The 22,578-nt window shown below is 37.2% G+C and overlaps 1 protein-coding gene across 1 annotated transcript; it reads left to right on the top strand.

Annotated features, from left to right (window-relative positions):
* The first annotated feature begins 389 nt into the window (after positions 1 to 389).
* LOC117325568 lies at positions 390 to 21,564 on the top strand. The gene is made up of 31 exons (XM_033881893.1): positions 390 to 556; positions 654 to 910; positions 1,097 to 1,221; positions 2,125 to 2,248; positions 2,444 to 2,629; positions 2,773 to 2,895; positions 3,081 to 3,300; positions 3,521 to 3,691; positions 3,789 to 4,045; positions 4,233 to 4,357; positions 5,260 to 5,383; positions 5,579 to 5,764; positions 5,908 to 6,030; positions 6,212 to 6,431; positions 6,652 to 6,822; positions 6,920 to 7,176; positions 7,366 to 7,490; positions 8,394 to 8,517; positions 8,712 to 8,897; positions 9,041 to 9,163; positions 9,345 to 9,564; positions 9,989 to 10,606; positions 10,806 to 10,991; positions 11,724 to 11,897; positions 12,086 to 12,358; positions 13,902 to 14,117; positions 14,391 to 14,582; positions 14,844 to 15,017; positions 15,810 to 16,067; positions 16,221 to 17,183; positions 17,452 to 21,564. The coding sequence occupies exons 1-31, from the start codon at positions 496 to 498 to the stop codon at positions 17,529 to 17,531; spliced, it is 6,642 nt and encodes a 2,213-aa protein (XP_033737784.1). The 5' UTR covers positions 390 to 495; the 3' UTR covers positions 17,532 to 21,564.
* Positions 21,565 to 22,578: the final 1,014 nt, after the last annotated feature.

Genomic DNA, 22,578 nt, shown 5'->3' with positions numbered 1-22,578 from the left:
TGACATAACAAAGAACCTGGCGAAATTAAATATACTAGCAAACTCAATACATATTATGACAGAGATGATCACATTTGGTGTAGCTACGTGTATTAAGACACAACTGTTCGGCTTTATTGTGAACACATCTATTTTGGCAGATATCTTTCGCGCTGTTGAATATATAATGATTGTGCTCAGGGCATTTTCTTCGTATTGTTTTCTACGACAAGTAATATGGTGAGCCAATAATGTTTCCTAGACTGTGTCAATTCAGAGGTGAGCAAAACTTCGGTAAGCCAAAATTAATGTATCAATATCTTAATTTCGGATCGTTATCAGATGTAAAAATGATAATGGATGAAATATATTAAAGGTTTTGTTTACTTTTCAGCTATTTCTACAGGTAATTTCCAATACAAAAGGGTATGTTACTTTACCAACTGGGCGCAATACAGAACGAGTCCAGCAACGTATACAGCTGCCGATATAGATGCCCATCTCTGTACTCACATCATGTTTGCTTTTGCACGGATGAGTGGTAACAATCTTGCTACCTACGAATGGAATGATGAAGGTAAGTATTGCAGCAATATCGGGAACAAATTGAATGAAACATCGTTCAGATAGGTATATCAACTGTGACGAATATCAAATGTATATCTTCACTTTAGCTCAATACGCTGTTGTCATGAGTAAGAAGTTGGCGAATCCTGACCTGAAAGTGATGCTGGCAGTTGGAGGTTACACACACGGTGTTCAAACATTTTCCGCTATGGTTTCATCACTGGCGAATATTGAAGAATTTGCAGCAAACGCCATCATATTTTTGAGACAGCATGGCTTTGATGGACTTGATTTGGACTGGGAATATCCGGCTCATCGAGGTAGTCCTGCAGGGGACAGAGAAAAATTCACACAACTCACGATGGTAAATATAATCTATAATTGATTAGCTAAACAAAGAGGATAAGTCATTTTTAACATACTATTCTCCTAATAATTATGCTGCTACATAAAACTTTATTTGAGTAGTGTCTTTCATCTCCTTCTAACGCTGATCTGCATCTTTAACATTGTACTATTAAATCGAGACCGTGTTTTCATTTTTTTTCAGGTTTTACGGCAGGAATTCGACAAAGAAGGTTCTGCAACAAATCGCCCTGCTTTATTGCTTTCTGCAGCCGTATCTGCAAGCAAAGAAACAGTTGATACAGCTTATGAAATCGGCCTTGTGTCACAGTAAGAACTGTCATGTCTTCCTACAGAATTGAATCAATCAAGCTTTATTGAAAAAAAGTACAAGCGATAAATGAGTTTAACGTTTTGAAATATGTACTGTATACCTGGTAATTTTCGCCCCCGTTTAATTTTCGCCATTTTCGCCCTTTGATGATAGGGCGAATTTAAGATGACGGCGAAAATTTCAAGCTCAATTGCAGGATTAACAAGTTATCGTACATAGGCTACTTGTAGTCGGATCCAAAACATAGCCTCGTACTTTTCAAGTGTTTTATCCTATACACTTACAAGCAACACGTGTTATATATTTACACTAAGATTTTAAAATAAGTTATTGTTTTATTCCCATCTATGCATGTGCAATAAAATCTAGATATTAATTAAGGCCTAGTAAATTTGCGATATCACGTGGAGTTAATCGAGAATAAGGGCTAAGACAGCGTACTACGTTTAGTATATTTGATTTAGAAAAAAACTATAAATACTAAGTAACTTTATAAAACCAGTAATCTTTTAAAATGATGAACACAAATTAGCATTAATTTCTTGCCATTGTGAAGACTGATTTTATGAGTTCCCCGTCGCTTGTGGCTTCAATCGATGACAAATGAACAAGAGAAAACACTGGTCAGTAGACTTCTAATTAGTCACGGCACGGTGAACTTACCACTCATCGTGTTTGCTTAAAATCGACCATGCATACCTGATACTATTTGAATCAATATAGGCTAAAAGTATATCTGACGAAAAATACCAGGTATACAGTATTGTATTTTGTATTCACAGAAAATAGACGTATAAGACAATCTACTTTCATTGGTATCGCTACTTTATGAACTCGTAAATATTTCATGATTCTACAAGTAATACCATTGGCCAATGAATTGGTTGTTGTTATTGCAGGTATGTTGACTTTATCAACCTGATGTCATATGATTTTCACGGAACGTGGGATTCTACTGCAGGACATAATAGTCCGTTATACAATCGTACTGGAGAAAGTGGAAACGAACTCTATAAGAATCAGGTGTGACATATGTATATCTAGTTAAAGTATGACACAGATTCATTACATCTTTCTTCATATGTTCGTATTCATTTTGTCTTTAAGGATTAAGATGACAAGAATTTAACAAAAAAAAATGTCAAGGAAGTCTCAATTCCAATGTTGTGAAATGTTGGAAAGGCGAATATCTCTAACATAGCGTTGTATCCGTTTCAGAATGCCGGAGTTGAACACTGGTTATCTAATGGAACTCCTGCAGAGAAATTGGTCTTGGGACTTGCCTTATATGGCCGTTCATTTACACTGGCAAGCTCGTCCGACACATCAATGGGCAGCGCAGTGGTCGGCGCAGGCAACATGGGGACCTACACAAGTGAATCTGGTTATCTCGGTTATTTTGAGGTATGCCTCTATTACTAAATTCCCATTCAAACATGGTGTCCATCGAGATGATATTTGAACACTCCTACTCATAAACAAGGCATGATCGATTGTTATATATCTTTGTACAATGGTATGAAACATTACCCCATTTCGATTTGTAGATATGTGATAGAATTGAAAACAACGGATGGACTAGGATGTGGCATAACGAGCACCAGGTTCCTTTTGCCTACGCTGGGAACCAATGGGTCGGTTTCGATGACGTCCAGAGTTTTGGAATAAAGGTAAGTGATCAAAACCTATCTTATTAAGGTTGAACAATTTGAGTACAATAATGGCAATTCTGTTTCTTTTCTCATTTTGGACTGTTGTACGTATATTTAAAATGGGAGAGTTTAAGCTTAAATATTCCCTACAACTGATATGGAACATGTCTGCTATAGTTTGACTCACTATGTATCTGTTAAAGGCTGAGTACATAAAATCTATGGGCCTTGGAGGTTCGATGGTTTGGGCTATGGATTTGGACGACCATAACAACATATGTAGACAAGGAGTTAATCCAATGATGACTGTTCTTAAAACTGTCTTGGAATCAACAACTACTGCTTCAACGATGTCACAACAGCCAACTGTGACTGCCATACCAACAACCACCAATCATTTAACAGTTGTACCGTCTTCGCCTGGTGAGCGTTTCATCATACCTGATAAAAGAATAAGTGCTCTGTGGCCAAAATTGATAATGAATTTCTCATTTTTAAATGCAATATGTTTTGTGCGTAGGAATCAAAATCATCAATCAATCAAAGTATATCTACCTAAGAGTTTTAAATTGGCTTAAAGAAAGCGAATGTTTCATGTATTACGAACCTTTCTGACTGAATGTTTCATACTATAACTGTGCAGGTAATTCCCAATACAAAAGGGTATGTTACTTTACCAACTGGGCGCAATACAGAACGAGTCCAGCAACGTATACAGCTGCCGATATAGATGCCCATCTCTGTACTCACATCATGTTTGCTTTTGCACGGATGAGTGGTAACAATCTTGCTACCTACGAATGGAATGATGAAGGTAAGTATTGCAGCAATATCGGGAACACATTAAATGAAACATCGTTCAGATAGGTATATCAACTGTGACGAATATCAAATGTATATCTTCACTTTAGCTCAATACGCTGTTGTCATGAGTAAGAAGTTGGCGAATCCTGACCTGAAAGTGATGCTGGCAGTTGGAGGTTACACACACGGTGTTCAAACATTTTCCGCTATGGTTTCATCACTGGCGAATATTGAAGAATTTGCAGCAAACGCCATCATATTTTTGAGACAGCATGGCTTTGATGGACTTGATTTGGACTGGGAATATCCGGCTCATCGAGGTAGTCCTGCAGGGGACAGAGAAAAATTCACACAACTCACGATGGTAAATATAATCTATAAATTGATTAGCTAAACAAAGAGGATAAGTCATTTTTAACATACTATTCTCCTAATAATTATGCTGCTACATAAAACTTTATTTGAGTAGTGTCTTTCATCTCCTTCTAACGCTGATCTGCATCTTTAACATTGTACTATTAAATCGAGACCGTGTTTTCATTTTTTTTCAGGTTTTACGGCAGGAATTCGACAAAGAAGGTTCTGCAACAAATCGCCCTGCTTTATTGCTTTCTGCAGCCGTATCTGCAAGCAAAGAAACAGTTGATACAGCTTATGAAATCGGCCTTGTGTCACAGTAAGAACTGTCATGTCTTCCTACAGAATTGAATCAATCAAGCTTTATTGAAAAAAGTACAAGCGATAAATGAGTTTAACGTTTTGAAATATGTACTGTATACCTGGTAATTTTCGCCCCCGTTTAATTTTCGCCATTTTCGCCCTTTGATGATAGGGCGAATTTAAGATGACGGCGAAAATTTCAAGCTCAATTGCAGGATTTACAAGTTATCGTACATAGGCTACTTGTAGTCGGATCCAAAACATAGCCTCGTACTTTTCAAGTGTTTTATCCTATACACTTACAAGCAACACGTGTTATATATTTACACTAAGATTATAAAATAAGTTATTGTTTTATTCCCATCTATGCATGTGCAATAAAATCTAGATATTAATTAAGGCCTAGTAAATTTGCGATATCACGTGGAGTTAATCGAGAATAAGGGCTAAGACAGCGTACTAGGTTTAGTATATTTGATTTAGAAAAAAACTATAAATACTAAGTAACTTTAAAAATCCAGTAATCTTTTAAAATGATGAACACAAATTAGCATTAATTTCTTGCCATTGTGAAGACTGATTTTATGAGTTCACCGTCGCTTGTGGCTTCAATCGATGACAAATGAACAAGAGAAAACACTGGTCAGTAGACTTCTAATTAGTCACGGCACGGTGAACTTACCACTCATCGTGTTTGCTTAAAATCGACCATGCATACCTGATACTATTTGAATCAATATAGGCTAAAAGTATATCTGACGAAAAATACCAGGTATACAGTATTGTATTTTGTATTCACAGAAAATAGACGTATAAGACAATATACTTTCATTGGTATCGCTACTTTATGAACTCGTAAATATTTCATGATTCTACAAGTAATACCATTGGCCAATGAATTGGTTGTTGTTATTGCAGGTATGTTGACTTTATCAACCTGATGTCATATGATTTTCACGGAACGTGGGATTCTACTGCAGGACATAATAGTCCGTTATACAATCGTACTGGAGAAAGTGGAAACGAACTCTATAAGAATCAGGTGTGACATATGTATATCTAGTTAAAGTATGACACAGATTCATTACATCTTTCTTCATATGTTCGTATTCATTTTGTCTTTAAGGATTAAGATGACAAGAATTTAACAAAAAAAAATGTCAAGGAAGTCTCAATTCCAATGTTGTGAAATGTTGGAAAGGCGAATATCTCTAACATAGCGTTGTATCCGTTTCAGAATGCCGGAGTTGAACACTGGTTATCTAATGGAACTCCTGCAGAGAAATTGGTCTTGGGACTTGCCTTATATGGCCGTTCATTTACACTGGCAAGCTCATCCGACACATCAATGGGCAGCGCAGTGGTCGGCGCAGGCAACATGGGGACCTACACAAGTGAATCTGGTTATCTCGGTTATTTTGAGGTATGCCTCTATTACTAAATTCCCATTCAAACATGGTGTCCATCGAGATGATATTTGAACACTCCTACTCGTAAACAAGGCATGATCGATTGTTATATATCTTTGTACAATGGTATGAAACATTGCCCTATTTCGATTTGTAGATATGTGATAGAATTGAAAACAACGGATGGACTAGGATGTGGCATAACGAGCACCAGGTTCCTTTTGCCTACGCTGGGAACCAATGGGTCGGTTTCGATGACGTCCAGAGTTTTGGAATAAAGGTAAGTGATCAAAACCTATCTTATTAAGGTTGAACAATTTGAGTACAATAATGGCAATTCTGTTTCTTTTCTCATTTTGGACTGTTGTACATTTGAAATGGGAGAGTTTAAGCTTAAATATTCCCTACAACTGATATGGAACATGTCTGCTATAGTTTGACTCACTATGTATCTGTTAAAGGCTGAGTACATAAAATCTATGGGCCTTGGAGGTTCGATGGTTTGGGCTATGGATTTGGACGACCATAACAACATATGTAGACAAGGAGTTAATCCAATGATGACTGTTCTTAAAACTGTCTTGGAATCAACAACTACTGCTTCAACGATGTCACAACAGCCAACTGTGACTGCCATACCAACAACCACCAATCATTTAACAGTTGTACCGTCTTCGCCTGGTGAGCGTTTCATCATAACTGATAAAAGAATAAGTGCTCTGTGGCCAAAATTGATAATGAATTTCTCATTTTTAAATGCAATATGTTTAGTGCGTAGGAATCAAAATCATCAATCAATCAAAGTATATCTACCTAAGAGTTTTAAATTGGCTTAAAGAAAGCGAATGTTTCATGTATTACGAACCTTTCTGACTGAATGTTTCATACTATAACTGTGCAGGTAATTCCCAATACAAAAGGGTATGTTACTTTACCAACTGGGCGCAATACAGAACGAGTCCAGCAACGTATACAGCTGCCGATATAGATGCCCATCTCTGTACTCACATCATGTTTGCTTTTGCACGGATGAGTGGTAACAATCTTGCTACCTACGAATGGAATGATGAAGGTAAGTATTGTATCAATATTGGGAACAAATTGAATGAAAAATTGTTCCGATAGATAAATCAACTGTGACGAATATCAAATGTATATCTTCACTTTAGCTCAATACGCTGTTGTCATGAGTAAGAAGTTGGCGAATCCTGACCTGAAAGTGATGCTGGCAGTTGGAGGTTACACACACGGTGTTCAAACATTTTCCGCTATGGTTTCATCACTGGCGAATATTGAAGAATTTGCAGCAAACGCCATCATATTTTTGAGACAGCATGGCTTTGATGGACTTGATTTGGACTGGGAATATCCGGCTCATCGAGGTAGTCCTGCAGGGGACAGAGAAAAATTCACACAACTCACGATGGTAAATATAATCTATAAATTGATTAGCTAAACAAAGAGGATAAGTCATTTTTAACATACTATTCTCCTAATAATTATGCTGCTACATAAAACTTTATTTGAGTAGTGTCTTTCATCTCCTTCTAACGCTGATCTGCATCTTTAACATTGTACTATTAAATCGAGACCGTGTTTTCCTTTTTTTTTCCAGGTTTTACGGCAGGAATTCGACAAAGAAGGTTCTGCAACAAATCGCCCTGCTTTATTGCTTTCTGCAGCCGTATCTGCAAGCAAAGAAACAGTTGATACAGCTTATGAAATCGGCCTTGTGTCACAGTAAGAACTGTCATGTCTTCCTACAGAATTGAATCAATCAAGCTTTATTGAAAAAAGTACAAGCGATAAATGAGTTTAACGTTTTGAAATATGTACTGTATACCTGGTAATTTTCGCCCCCGTTTAATTTTCGCCATTTTCGCCCTTTGATGATAGGGCGAATTTAAGATGACGGCGAAAATTTCAAGCTCAATTGCAGGATTTACAAGTTATCGTACATAGGCTACTTGTAGTCGGATCCAAAACATAGCCTCGTACTTTTCAAGTGTTTTATCCTATACACTTACAAGCAACACGTGTTATATATTTACACTAAGATTATAAAATAAGTTATTGTTTTATTCCCATCTATGCATGTGCAATAAAATCTAGATATTAATTAAGGCCTAGTAAATTTGCGATATCACGTGGAGTTAATCGAGAATAAGGGCTAAGACAGCGTACTAGGTTTAGTATATTTGATTTAGAAAAAAAACTATAAATACTAAGTAACTTTAAAAATCCAGTAATCTTTTAAAATGATGAACACAAATTAGCATTAATTTCTTGCCATTGTGAAGACTGATTTTATGAGTTCACCGTCGCTTGTGGCTTCAATCGATGACAAATGAACAAGAGAAAACACTGGTCAGTAGACTTCTAATTAGTCACGGCACGGTGAACTTACCACTCATCGTGTTTGCTTAAAATCGACCATGCATACCTGATACTATTTGAATCAATATAGGCTAAAAGTATATCTGACGAAAAATACCAGGTATACAGTATTGTATTTTGTATTCACAGAAAATAGACGTATAAGACAATCTACTTTCATTGGTATCGCTACTTTATGAACTCGTAAATATTTCATGATTCTACAAGTAATACCATTGGCCAATGAATTGGTTGTTGTTATTGCAGGTATGTTGACTTTATCAACCTGATGTCATATGATTTTCACGGAACGTGGGATTCTACTGCAGGACATAATAGTCCGTTATACAATCGTACTGGAGAAAGTGGAAACGAACTCTATAAGAATCAGGTGTGACATATGTATATCTAGTTAAAGTATGACACAGATCCATTACATCTTTCTTCATATGTTCGTATTCATTTTGTCTTTAAGGATTAAGATGACAAGAATTTAACAAAAAAAATGTCAAGGAAGTCTCAATTCCAATGTTGTGAAATGTTGGAAAGGCGAATATCTCTAACATAGCGTTGTATCCGTTTCAGAATGCCGGAGTTGAACACTGGTTATCTAATGGAACTCCTGCAGAGAAATTGGTCTTGGGACTTGCCTTATATGGCCGTTCATTTACACTGGCAAGCTCATCCGACACATCAATGGGCAGCGCAGTGGTCGGCGCAGGCAACATGGGGACCTACACAAGTGAATCTGGTTATCTCGGTTATTTTGAGGTATGCCTCTATTACTAAATTCCCATTCAAACATGGTGTCCATCGAGATGATATTTGAACACTCCTACTCATAAACAAGGCATGATCGATTGTTATATATCTTTGTACAATGGTATGAAACATTGCCCTATTTCGATTTGTAGATATGTGATAGAATTGAAAACAACGGATGGACTAGGATGTGGCATAACGAGCACCAGGTTCCTTTTGCCTACGCTGGGAACCAATGGGTCGGTTTCGATGACGTCCAGAGTTTTGGAATAAAGGTAAGTGATCAAAACCTATCTTATTAAGGTTGAACAATTTGAGTACAATAATGGCAATTCTGTTTCTTTTCTCATTTTGGACTGTTGTACATTTGAAATGGGAGAGTTTAAGCTTAAATACTTCCAACAACTGATATGGAACATGTCTGCTATAGTTTGACTCACTATGTATCTGTTAAAGGCTGAGTACATAAAATCTATGGGCCTTGGAGGTTCGATGGTTTGGGCTATGGATTTGGACGACCATAGCAACATATGTGGACAAGGAGTTAATCCAATGATGACTGTTCTTAAAACTGTCTTGGAATCAATAACTACTGCTTCAACGATATCACAACAGCCAACTGTGACTGCCATACCAACAACCACCAATCTTTTAACAGGTGTACCGTCTTCTCCTGGTAAGTGTTTCTTCCTATCTGATAAAAATAAATTTCATTGAAAATTGTAGATCTTCTTTTCATTGAGGTTGTATTAACGTAGCCGGTGACTACCTCTTTGAACAGCACATCTCATGTCATGTCTCATTTCATTAGGAGAAATTAGGAAAAGTGTCTTGCCCAAGGCCATAACCCTTACAATGCATACAGGCACGGGCAGGAAGCTTGGAAACACACCTGGGATAATAAATCTTACATTATATTGACTGACGTCCTTTCCGACTGAGCTATCGTAGACCATTCCAATGATGAAAGAAAAATATAATTCAATGTATGTTTTAATTAAAAGAAATCCAAATTGTTCATGATTCTTGCGTTTCTAAATGCCTGTCAGAAACTTTTAATACAAAATGATTTAATCTCACCACGATGATTTTTTTAACAGGTATGGTATCTACAAGTACATTGACGTCAAGTACTTCCCCATCTAGGCCTGGTATCTCAATTACATCTTCTACGGTCGTCTCTATTCCAAGTACAGTAACATCTACGAGCGCCTCAATGTCAAATACAGTATCACCTACGAGCGCCTCAATGTCAAATACAGCATCACCTACGAGCGCCTCAATGTCAACTACAGCATCATCTACGAGCGCCTCTGTGTCAAATACAACATCGCCTACGAGCGCCTCAATGTCAAATACAGCATCACCTACGAGCGCCTCAATGTCAAATACAGCAGCATCTACGAGCGCCTCAATGTCAAATACAGCATCACCTACGAACGCCTCAATGTCAAATACAGCATCATCTACGAGCGCCTCTGTGTCAAATACAGCATCACCTACGAGCGCCTCAATGTCAAATACAGCATCATCTACGAGTGCCTCAATGTCAAATACAGAACCACCTACGAGCGACTCTATGTTAAGTACAACATCATATACAGGCGTCTCGATGTCAAGTACAATATCATCTACAAGCTCCTCGATGTCAAATACAGATCCTTCTGTGATAGGTGCAACATCATTTACGATTGCATCTACGTCTTCGAACAATTGCGGTATGATATTTTTTATATAGATGTTATACAACCCTAAGGTACTTTTATCATTTGTACAGAAATATAAAGTAAATATTCGGGAGCACAAAGTATACTTTCATTCCATAGCATGACTTTTACATTAAGTCGTTTTTAAAACATTCATCGCAACCATATTCGATTCCTCAGTGACGGTGTCGTGTTTAAATCATTAAAACAGAACCTACAGTGTGTCCAGGCGGCCAAGTCTTACAATCCCTCTGTGACTCGTCCTGTGTGTTCCAATGCTGTATCGGAGGGAACATACAACACTGCTGTCAGTCTGGCTACACGTGGAATAATGCCGAGGAGAAATGCCAAATGATAGCAACAAGTACCTCCTACAGCAACGTCCCAAACTGTGACGGTATGTTGTGCTGTATATTCCATTATTTAAGCAATGAACAATGGTTTTAATGTTGTTATAGTCGATATGGCGGCAAGATGCATGGTGGGCAAATGGCATGGGAACCCGTTAGGGTTCCAAGCTACAGTTGTCCACCATACATCTTGCTGACATTTCCACTATAACAACATTAAAACCACTGTTCAATACTTATATTTACATTGTCTTACCATTTTCCTCAACTTTGAAAAAAACTAAACCAACACAAACACTCCCGCCTTTTTAATATCACATGACCCACTGGGTGTTATAGCCTTAGGCACTGGGTGTTATAGGCGTATGGTGGCAACTGTCTCTTAGCATTATGTCAATGGGGAAATGCGGAGCAAATGTTAATATATCACAATAACATGCACATATGTTTGATTTAATATAACATTTAGAAATGAAAAGAAAGATAAAGTATTCTAGGTTTTAAGCACACTATGTACTTACAGCTTACATTAAACGCAGACACAAGTTCGCTAAATATATACATGTATAGGGTAAAGCTCCCATGCGAAATTTGAGTTGAATGAAACACTTTTATTATTTTCGTTAAGCTCGATCGAAGATACGAACATAGTTTCTACTATATAAAATGATATTTTAATTTCAATCGGTAGATCATTGCCCTTGTTCTGAAGGACACACTAAGTTATCTGATCTAGTGAGTTTTCAAATTGATCAACATACTTGGCGTATCTGTTTCAGTGCCTACGTCCTGTACTCACGGAGAATTCCTCGCTGACCAGTGTGATCTACAGTGTTACTACAACTGTGCCCATGGTACAGCCTACCACTACTGTTGTGCTGCTGGAAGTCTTTGGGACGATTTTATAAAGGCCTGTAACCACCCCCACCTTATACAGTACGACCAGGCGTGTCGTAAGTATTGTACGATTGTACTGTTGTATTATTATAAATGAAGCCAGATAGAACATGAATTTGCTATGACATTTTCGTGTAGGTATTGATATCAGTACACTTTATTCGATACATTCATTAACAAAGTAGAAAAGAAAAACTTTAAATGTAGCAAAGATCACCTCTCGAATTTTCCTTTAACCTTGTAGATCACAGTGTTTGTCCACCACATGAATTTCTTCCTGATCCGTGTGTTCCTGAATGTTACTATCAGTGTTCCCCTACTGGCGTCGACTTCCGATATTGCTGTTCTGAAGGACTACTTTGGGACCAATCTATCAAAAACTGTAACTATCCGGGAGCAATACCTCCTACTACTTCAGCGCCAACAACAAGCACGCGCCAGGCCAATACGTCTTCACAGACTAACGGAGAGCAAACCGGAACAGCTATATTTCATTCGATTATAGTTTCAGACTGCAGTAAGTTAAAAAATGTATCAATCTTTCGCAGATCTATTTTCTTATATCAATTTATAGTGATATAATTGTTATGTAGAGTTTGGATCAAATACCGTAAGGTATGAACACTACGTGTGTATGTACTTTTGATAAAGAATATATATGAAAAAAACATTGTTTTTTTTTTTATATATTTTTTTTATTTTCCAAAACACATATATCATTAACAGTCAATAATTTTAATATATCACCTGCACACTACTGCCATAATCTTTTAACAATTATCCTAACTACTCACACTTATCTTCATCCTCATCATCCTTATCATATCATCCTCTTCCTCATCCTTATCATCACCATCACCATCCAATCATCATCATCATCATCATCATCATCATCATCATCATCATCATCATCAGCACCACATCATCAAAACATCATCAATAGTCATCATCCTCATCTGCAATAATCATCCTCGTTCTCACCACCACCATCATCATCATCAATCATCATCAAACATCAATCGTCATCATCATCATCATCATCATCCTCACCATCATCATTCAATTACTATCATCCTCACCATCATAATCATCATCATCATCATCAACATCATCATCATCATAATCATCATCATCATCATCATTCAATCACCATCATCCTCACCATAAAAAAAACATTGTTTATACAAGTAATAGTTATTGTAATATAGAACGATACCAATTTAATTGAACACAATTCTATAGAATTACCTGATGCTATACACATTTACGACTTAAATATATAAATCTGATTGTTCAGTATGGATTGTATGTGATCAATAATATTTACCTCATCACTGTAGTATATTCCCGATGGATATGATCTTTCTCACATACTTCACAAAATTATCCCGCGGTTGCTAGGGGAAAGATAAATCGGTCTCACACAGCTCAAATAGCGTGCACGTGCTATATGACGCCGCGCACAATAATGTGACGTCATCATTTTACCTTCAGCAACCATGACGTAAATGATGAGCTCATAAGTTTTGACGAACATTTAAGGAGCAATGCAGATGGCGCGATGCTTTTGTTTTCATAAAAAATTACATGTGCCTGCAAGTATGTGAGAAAAATGATCAAATATAGGTCTGTTTCGCGAACAAGAATATCTTAACCCTCGTGAAAGAGTTTAGCTGGCCAGCGCTCGGTTAAAAAACCTCGTGCTGACTGGTCAAACATCCACTAGTTAAAAAATATGATATTCCACTTGCCTTTCCAAACTTATGAGTGTTCATAACCTAGCTCATATTTATGGGAATGTCAATGAAAACGCTGAAATTTATTTCTATGTAAGAGTTTTGACTAGGATGATATGTTTTTCTCTAGAGACGGTAATATATTGTTACATATCAATTATGACGTCATCAAAAATGTATGACTTCATAAAAGAGTTATATCGCGTGTGACATTTGATTATATTTACATTTTATGTAATGGTTGTATCGCGTTATAGAAGGTAGTACAGACTATTCAGGTTAGAAATATGTTACATAATTTGTTGGTAATTACGATATTCACAGATGTACCAATGACATCGCAAACTGAATCTACAAGCATGCATACGCCAAGCATGACGTCTTTAACTGGCAACCCGACTCGAGTGACAGACCAATTCATTACGACATCCAGTAGTGACGCAATAACACCAACAATGACATCAACACATGTGCCTGCTTCAATTATGACGACAACAGGGGAATCTAACACATCGTCGAATTCATCTCTAAACATTTGCGGTAAGCTAATATGAATAGAAAAAATAAGAAGTTATGCTCAACGATAATAAAAGAGTTGACTTGTTCTTTTATCAATGACGACCATAATTAAAAATGCATGCATTTGTTTAATTTTGTCAGGGTCAGAAATATATAGATAAATTCGTTTTTGCAACTACATGAACCAGGGTAAACAAATTAGCAAATCATACGAAAATGTCACATAACTGTGTCTGCCGCATGACAACATATATAATACCTTTTTCTAAGGTTATTTTTTTTTTATTAAAACAGAGCCCACAGTGTGTCCAGACGGCCAAGTCTTACAATCCCTCTGTGACTCGTCCTGTGTGTTCCAATGCTGTATCGGAGGGAACATACAACACTGCTGTCAGTCTGGCTACACATGGAATGATGCCGATGAGAACTGTCAGATGACAGTTACTGTGTCAACGACATCTGCCAATAACATACCTAACTGTGATGGTACGACACATATATTCATATATGTTGTACCATATCTCTGTTATATCTTATATCGAACGGTGATTATTATGATGAAATAAAATCAAATAAAAATAAAACAAAAAAAATTCTACTTACAATTCAAAGGCGATTAAAGAAAACCTTTTCCCTATTACTTATATATTTTTGTGATTGGACTTTCACGGTCCACTTTGCCGAACTCCTGCATAAATTAACGGGTTATCTCTTCGATCTTTGACATATGTGGTGTATCTGTTTCAGTGCCTACGTCCTGTACTCACGGAGAATTCCTCGCTGACCAGTGTGATCTACAGTGTTACTACAACTGTGCCCATGGTACAGCCTACCACTACTGTTGTGCTGCTGGAAGTCTTTGGGACGATTTTATAAAGGCCTGTAACCACCCCCACCTTATACAGTACGACCAGGCGTGTCGTAAGTAACAGCTCACATCTACGATGCCATTAGCAAAATATAATTTAATTATATTCATGAAAGGTTGTTTATTAACAGACTTAATATTGTGATTGTTTTATTTGTGTATCGAACGAATAAAAAATCTGTATCCAGATAAACATCAAGTGTTTCTACATATCATAAACTGTTAAAAAATATTTTTAAGGTCTCGTCCCAGTTGTTCAAAAGGCAATATAACTTTTATCACTTGATTAATTGAAATCTTATTTCACCTTTATTCTTTCCTTAAACTATACAGGTTGGAATTTTGGTTTGCAAGATATTATTTTATCAGGATTTTAAAGTTGATATGAACAGATGATAAACGTTCTCACCTTTTGAACAAATGGGCCCTGATATCAAAGGTGTGTTCATCACAGGAAAACTCGTTTTGTTGAATTTAAAGAACGGAAAAGATGTTTTAATAGTTTTGGTTTTTGTGTAAAAGTGTAAAATAAATATAATGCCATTGGTTCTAATATTTATCCATACTGTTTTAAAAGCGTCGAAATAATTACTATGTAAGGCAGGTGTCGGCTATATAGACATTTAGTCATTTATATTGTTGTTAAGCACTATCTGAGCAACTCTTTACCAAAAACATATTGTACTAAAAAAAATAAAGTGATTTCATATTTGAACTTGCAGTAGGAATATAAAAACGTAAGATAATTCAATTGTGAGGAAATTGATATTGATTATTAAGTGCAGTGTCCAATATGTCATGTGTTATGCACAAGGTGCTGTTGAGGTAATGCTTTCAATTTTCAGATCACGATATTTGTCCACCTCATGAATTTCTTCCTGATCCATGTGTTCCTGAATGTTACTATCAGTGTTCCACTACTGGAGTCGACTTCCGGTATTGCTGTTCTCAAGGACTACTTTGGGACGAATCCATCAAAAACTGTAACTACCCCGCCGCAATGCCACCTACTACAGCGCCAACAACAGGAACGAACCATTTACAAAATGGCGGACAGACGTCTGGAACAGTCGTTATTCATCAGATTATCTTCTCTAACTGTGGTAGGTTTAAACACATTTTAATTCTGTATTCTCAGTTGATAACTTGGTAATATACTTAAGCATAAAATAAGTTTTTGTTTCTAGATGACCTCTGATAATTGTAAAGATTATGTTTTTATTCATATGTATGTATCCATTTACCATCACTTATAGTTTCTACTGGGACTACAAGTAACGACTTGTCTGAAAACTCGTCGTCTCCGACATCTACCAAATCAGATCCAACATCAGCAGCGGAAGTCGTTAGTTCTACCTCATCGTCAAGTGCTTCACATGCGATGATCTCTACAAGTTCGACGTCAACATCATTAGAAACCAGGCCATCTTCCCCTTTAATCTCATCGCTCATACCAACTTTTCCCGCAAGTTCTACCACACAGCCAACCTCCACAACTCTAGGGAGATCCTCCTCTATATCAACGAGACAGGAGACAACCTCATCACGTGCGACTCTGCCAACAACAGAGGTATTATCATCGAGCTCTGTATCAAAGACATCCGCAAGTTCTACAACACCGCCAACCTCAACAACTCTGGGGAGATTCTCCTCAACGTCAACGAGACAGGAAACAACCTCATCACGTGCGACGCTGCTTACAACAGAGGTATTATCATCGAGCTCTGTATCAAAGACATCCGCAAGTTCTACAACACCGCCAACCTCAACAACTCTGGGGAGATTCTCCTCTACGTCAACGAGACAGGAAACAACCTTATCACGTGCGACGCTGCTTACAACAGAGGTATTATCATCGAGCTCTGTATCAAAGACATCAACAACACCGCCAACCTCAACAACTCTAGGGAGAACATCAACTGGCTCAACAACACAGGAAACAACCTCAACTAGTGCAACAATGACAGCAACAGAGACGACGGCGTCTTCTAGTGAAACATCAGTACCAACATTTTATAGCTCAACAACAGCGGAACTATCTTCAATATCTACGACAACCCCAGCAGCACTTTCTGGTTTTACATCAAAAAGTAAAACGACATCAATTGCGACATCAACAGTGAAAGCGACAACAGTACCGTCTGCATCCAGTCAAGATGTACCTTCATCAAGTTGTGCTTCTGGTTTATGTGACACCGACAGTTTTGGAAATAATAACGGTAAGATAACTAATATTTCCTTTCTGTGGATCAGATCTTCTGTTTTACATACACACTTGTGTGTCGTATTTACTTATCTATTTTTACTATTGGTAAAAGTACATATTTCCAATTAAATTTATAATGTAGGCAAAGAATTCATTTCATCACTTCTCAGAAATGTCCGAATTTTAGACCTCGATTTACTAAAACCGACACAGCTGTTAACAACATTGCCTAAGATATTGTTCTTCTATAATGTTCACAATTCGTTTAATTTTATTTTCAGGTTGCACCATCACGTCACCAAACGGAACATTTGCTGTTTATTTGTCCATTTTAATAGCAGCATGTTATGTTTTGATGTAGATTCAACAGTAGGATAAGTGCTATTAGTTTACATTGCACTTTCTTAAAATATATTTTAACACATGTTTTGTTAAACAGTAACGTGTTCAAACCTTTAGTAAATAAACAAAATATATGTTGGCGTGAACGATTAATACTATATATATATACTATATCATTGATACATCAACGTCATCAAACTGGAAGTTAATTTGTAGCGTGTATTGTTTCAACAGACATCTAAAAAAATAACCATCTTCTATACAGAAAACTTGAAAAGCTTAAATCATACTGTAAAGTGCTTTTATTTGGCGGGGTCTGTATTTCGCCATATTCGCGGTTTGCTATAAAAACGTGAGTCCAAAACCTCTGCGAAAATTGTGTTTACGTGTTAGTCATTATTAAATTATTAAAATAAATATTTGATGAGCGTACGTATGTATACCAAGTAACTCGTACCTCCTATTATGCATGAATACATGCACACATGATTTTGTCTTCAATGATTTATAAAGATATATTATTAGATACAACAGGTTTGGTTTTAAATATTTGATTTCCAAATGTATTATACAGAGCATTTAAATAACACAGTTTAGCCAAAGGATTAAACGGTGTAGCCATATCACTTGCACCGTTTCGAGTAGCGCGAAATTAAGACCCCGCGGAATAATTAAAAAGAAGTAATTTAAAAGATATTTGAAATGGAGAGATATCGATATGGATCCATAAATCTTACATGGAAGATATGTGCTATAGAGGGGTACGTGATGTCTGACCTTTAGGTGATACCCGCCATTCTAAGTCTGGTCACAACTTTAACAATATCAGTTGTAATACGTAATATACCTGTAATCAAAGCTGGTACCTGTAATGATTTCTTCTGTAACCATAGGTGTTGACCCTGATGATTTCTTCTGTAACCATAGGTATTGACCCTGATGATTTCTTCTGTAACAATAGGTGTTGACCATGATGATTTCTTCGGTAACCATAGGTGTTGACCCTGATGATTTCTTCTGTAACCATAGGTATTGACCCTGATGATTTCTTCTGTAACAATAGGTGTTGCCCATGATGATTTCTTCGGTAACCATAGGTGTTGACCCTGATGATTTCTTCTGTAACAATAGGTATTGACCCTGATGATTTCTTCTGTAACAATAGGTGTTGACCATGATGATTTCTTCTGTAACCATAGGTATTGACCCTGATGATTTCTTCTGTAACCATAGGTATTGACCCTGATGATTTCTTCTGTAACCATAGGTATTGACCCTGATGATTTCTTCTGTAACCACAGGTGTTGACCCTGATGATTTCTTCTGTAACCATAGGTGGTGCCCTGATGATTTCTTCTGTAACAATAGGTATTGACCCTGATGATTTCTTCTGTAACCACAGGTGTTGACCCTGATGATTTCTTCTGTAACCATAGGTGGTGCCCTGATGATTTCTTCTGTAACAATAGGTTTTGACCCTGATGATTTCTTCTGTAACCATAGGTGGTGCCCTGATGATTTCTTCTGTAACCATAGGTGGTGCCCTGATGATTTCTTCTGTAACAATAGGTATTAACCCTGATGATTTCTTCTGTAACCATAGGTATTGACCCTGATGATTTCTTCTGTAACCATAGGTATTGACCCTGATGATTTCTTCTGTAACAATAGGTGGTGCCCTGATGACTTCTTCTGTAACAATAGGTGTTGACCCTGATGATTTCTTCTGTAACAATAGGTATTGACCCTGATGATTTCTTCTGTAACCATAGGTATTGACCCTGATGATTTCTTCTGTAACCACAGATGTTGACCCTGATGATTTCTTCTGTAACCACAGATGTTGACCCTGATGATTTCTTCTGTAACCATAGGTGGTGCCCTGATGATTTCTTCTGTAACAATAGGTATTGACCCTGATGATTTCTTCTGTAACAATAGTTGGTGCCCTGATGACTTCTTCTGTAACAATAGGTGTTGACCCTGATGATTTCTTCTGTAACAATAGGTATTAACCCTGATGATTTCTTCTGTAACAATAGGTATTGACCCTGATGATTTCTGCTGTAACAATAGGTGGTGCCCTGATGATTTCTTCTGTAACAATAGGTATTGACCCTGACGATTTTTTCTGTAACCATAGGTATTGACCCTGATGATTTCTTCTTTAACCACAGATGTTGACCCTGATGATTTCTTCTGTAACCATAGGTGGTGCCCTGATGATTTCTTCTGTAACAATAGGTATTGACCCTGATGATTTCTTCTGTAACAATAGGTGGTGCCCTGATGATTTCTTCTGTAACAATAGGTGCTGACCCTGATGATTTCTGCTGTAACAATAGGTATTAACCCTGATGATTTCTTCTGTAACAATAGGTATTGACCCTGATGATTTCTTCTGTAACCACAGGTGTTGACCCTGATGATTTCTTCTGTAACAATAGGCGGTGCCCTGATGATTTCTTCTGTAACCATAGGTATTGACCCTGATGATTTCTTCTGTAACAATAGGTGGTGCCCTGATGATTTCTTCTGTAACAATAGGTGTTGACCCTGATGATCTCTTCTGTAACAATAGGTATTAACCCTGATGAATTCTTCTGTAACAATAGGTGGTGCCCTGATGATTTCTTCTGTAACAATAGGTATTGACCCTGATGATTTCTTCTGTAACAATAGGTGGTGCCCTGATGATTTCTTCTGTAACAATAGGTATTGACCCTGATGATTTCTTCTGTAACAATAGGTGGTGCCCTGATGATTTCTTCTGTAACAATAGGTATTGACCCTGATGATTTCTTCTGTAACCATAGGTGGTGCCCTGATGATTTCTTCTGTAACAATAGGTATTAACCCTGATGATTTCTTCTGTAACCATAGGTATTGACCCTGATGATTTCTTCTGTAACCATACGTATTGACCCTGATGATTTCTTCTGTAACAATAGGTGGTACCCTGATGATTTCTTCTGTAACAATAGGTATTAACCCTGATGATTTCTTCTGTAACAATAGGTATTGACCCTGATGATTTCTTCTGCAACCATAGGTATTGACCCTGATGATTTCTTCTGTAACCATAGGTATTGACCCTGATGATTTCTTCTGTAACAATAGGTATTGACCCTGATGATTTCTTCTGTAACAATAGGTGGTGCCCTGATGATTTCTTCTGTAACAATAGGTATTGACCCTGATGATTTCTTCTGTAACAATAGGTGGTGCCCTGATGATTTCTTCTCTAACAATAGGTATTGACCCTGATGATTTCTTCTGTAACCATAGGTGGTGCCCTGATGATTTCTGCTGTAAAAATAGGTATTTACCCTGATGATTTCTTCTGTAACCATAGGTATTGACCCTGATGATTTCTTCTGTAACCATAGGTATTGACCCTGATGATTTCTTCTGTAACAATAGGTGGTACCCTGATGATTTCTTCTGTAACAATAGGTATTAACCCTGATGATTTCTTCTGTAACAATAGGTATTGACCCTGATGATTTCTTCTGTAACCACAGGTGTTGACCCTGATGATTTCTTCTGTAACCATAGGTGGTGCCCTGATGATTTCTTCTGTAACAATAGGTATTGACCCTGATGATTTCTTCTGTAACAATAGGTGGTGCCCTGATGATTTCTTCTGTAACAATAGGTGTTGACCCTGATGATTTCTTCTGTAACAATAGGTATTAACCCTGATGAATTCTTCTGTAACAATAGGTGGTGCCCTGATGATTTCTTCTGTAACAATAGGTATTGACCCTGATGATTTCTTCTGTAACAATAGGTGGTGCCCTGATGATTTCTTCTGTAACAATAGGTATTGACCCTGATGATTTCTTCTGTAACAATAGGTGGTACCCTGATGATTTCTTCTGTAACAATAGGTATTAACCCTGGTGATTTCTTCTGTAACAATAGGTATTGACCCTGATGATTTCTTCTGTAACCATAGGTATTGACCCTGATGATTTCTTCTGTAACCATAGGTATTGACCCTGATGATTTCTTCTGTAACAATAGGTATTGACCCTGATGATTTCTTCTGTAACAATAGGTGGTGCCCTGATGATTTCTTCTGTAACAATAGGTATTGACCCTGATGATTTCTTCTGTAACAATAGGTGGTGCCCTGATGATTTCTTCTGTAACAATAGGTATTGACCCTGATGATTTCTTCTGTAACCATAGGTGGTGCCCTGATGATTTCTTCTGTAACAATAGGTATTAACCCTGATGATTTCTTCTGTAACCATAGGTATTGACCCTGATGATTTCTTCTGTAACCATAGGTATTGACCCTGATGATTTCTTCTGTAACAATAGGTGGTACCCTGATGATTTCTTCTGTAACAATAGGTATTAACCCTGATGATTCACTCTGTAACAATAGGTATTGACCCTGATGATTTCTTCTGTAACCATAGGTATTGACCCTGATGATTTCTTCTGTAACAATAGGTGGTACCCTGATGATTTCTTCTGTAACAATAGGTATTAACCCTGATGATTTCTTCTGTAACAATAGGTATTAACCCTGATGATTTCTTCTGTAACCATAGGTGTTGACCCTGATGATTTCTTCTGTAACAATAGGTGGTGCCCTGATGATTTCTTCTGTAACAATAGGTGTTGACCCTGATGATTTCTTCTGTAACAATAGGTATTGACCCTGATGATTTCTTCTGTAACAATAGGTATTGACCCTGATGATTTCTTCTGTAACCGCATAGGTGGTACGACTGGCTGTTACCTTTGTCACAACGTGTGGTATCTCTGATGGTTTATTGATGGGTTGTTCCCATCACGGTGCATTTTCGCCAAATATGATAGGTGTCATTGAGTTTACTGTCACCACATGTGATAGATGTCATTGTGTCTACTGTCACCACATGTGATAGGTGTCATTGTGTCTACTGTCACCACATGTGGTAGATGTCATTGTGTCTACTGTCACCACATGTGATAGGTGTCATTGTGTATACTGTCACCACATGTGGTAGGTGTCATTGTGTCTACTGTCACCACATATGGTAGGTGTCATTGTGTCTACTTTCACA

This window comes from Pecten maximus, chromosome 4, assembly GCF_902652985.1.
Source record: "Pecten maximus chromosome 4, xPecMax1.1, whole genome shotgun sequence".
Lineage (NCBI taxonomy): Eukaryota > Metazoa > Mollusca > Bivalvia > Pectinida > Pectinidae > Pecten > Pecten maximus.
This window is presented reverse-complemented; position numbering and strand designations above follow the sequence as displayed.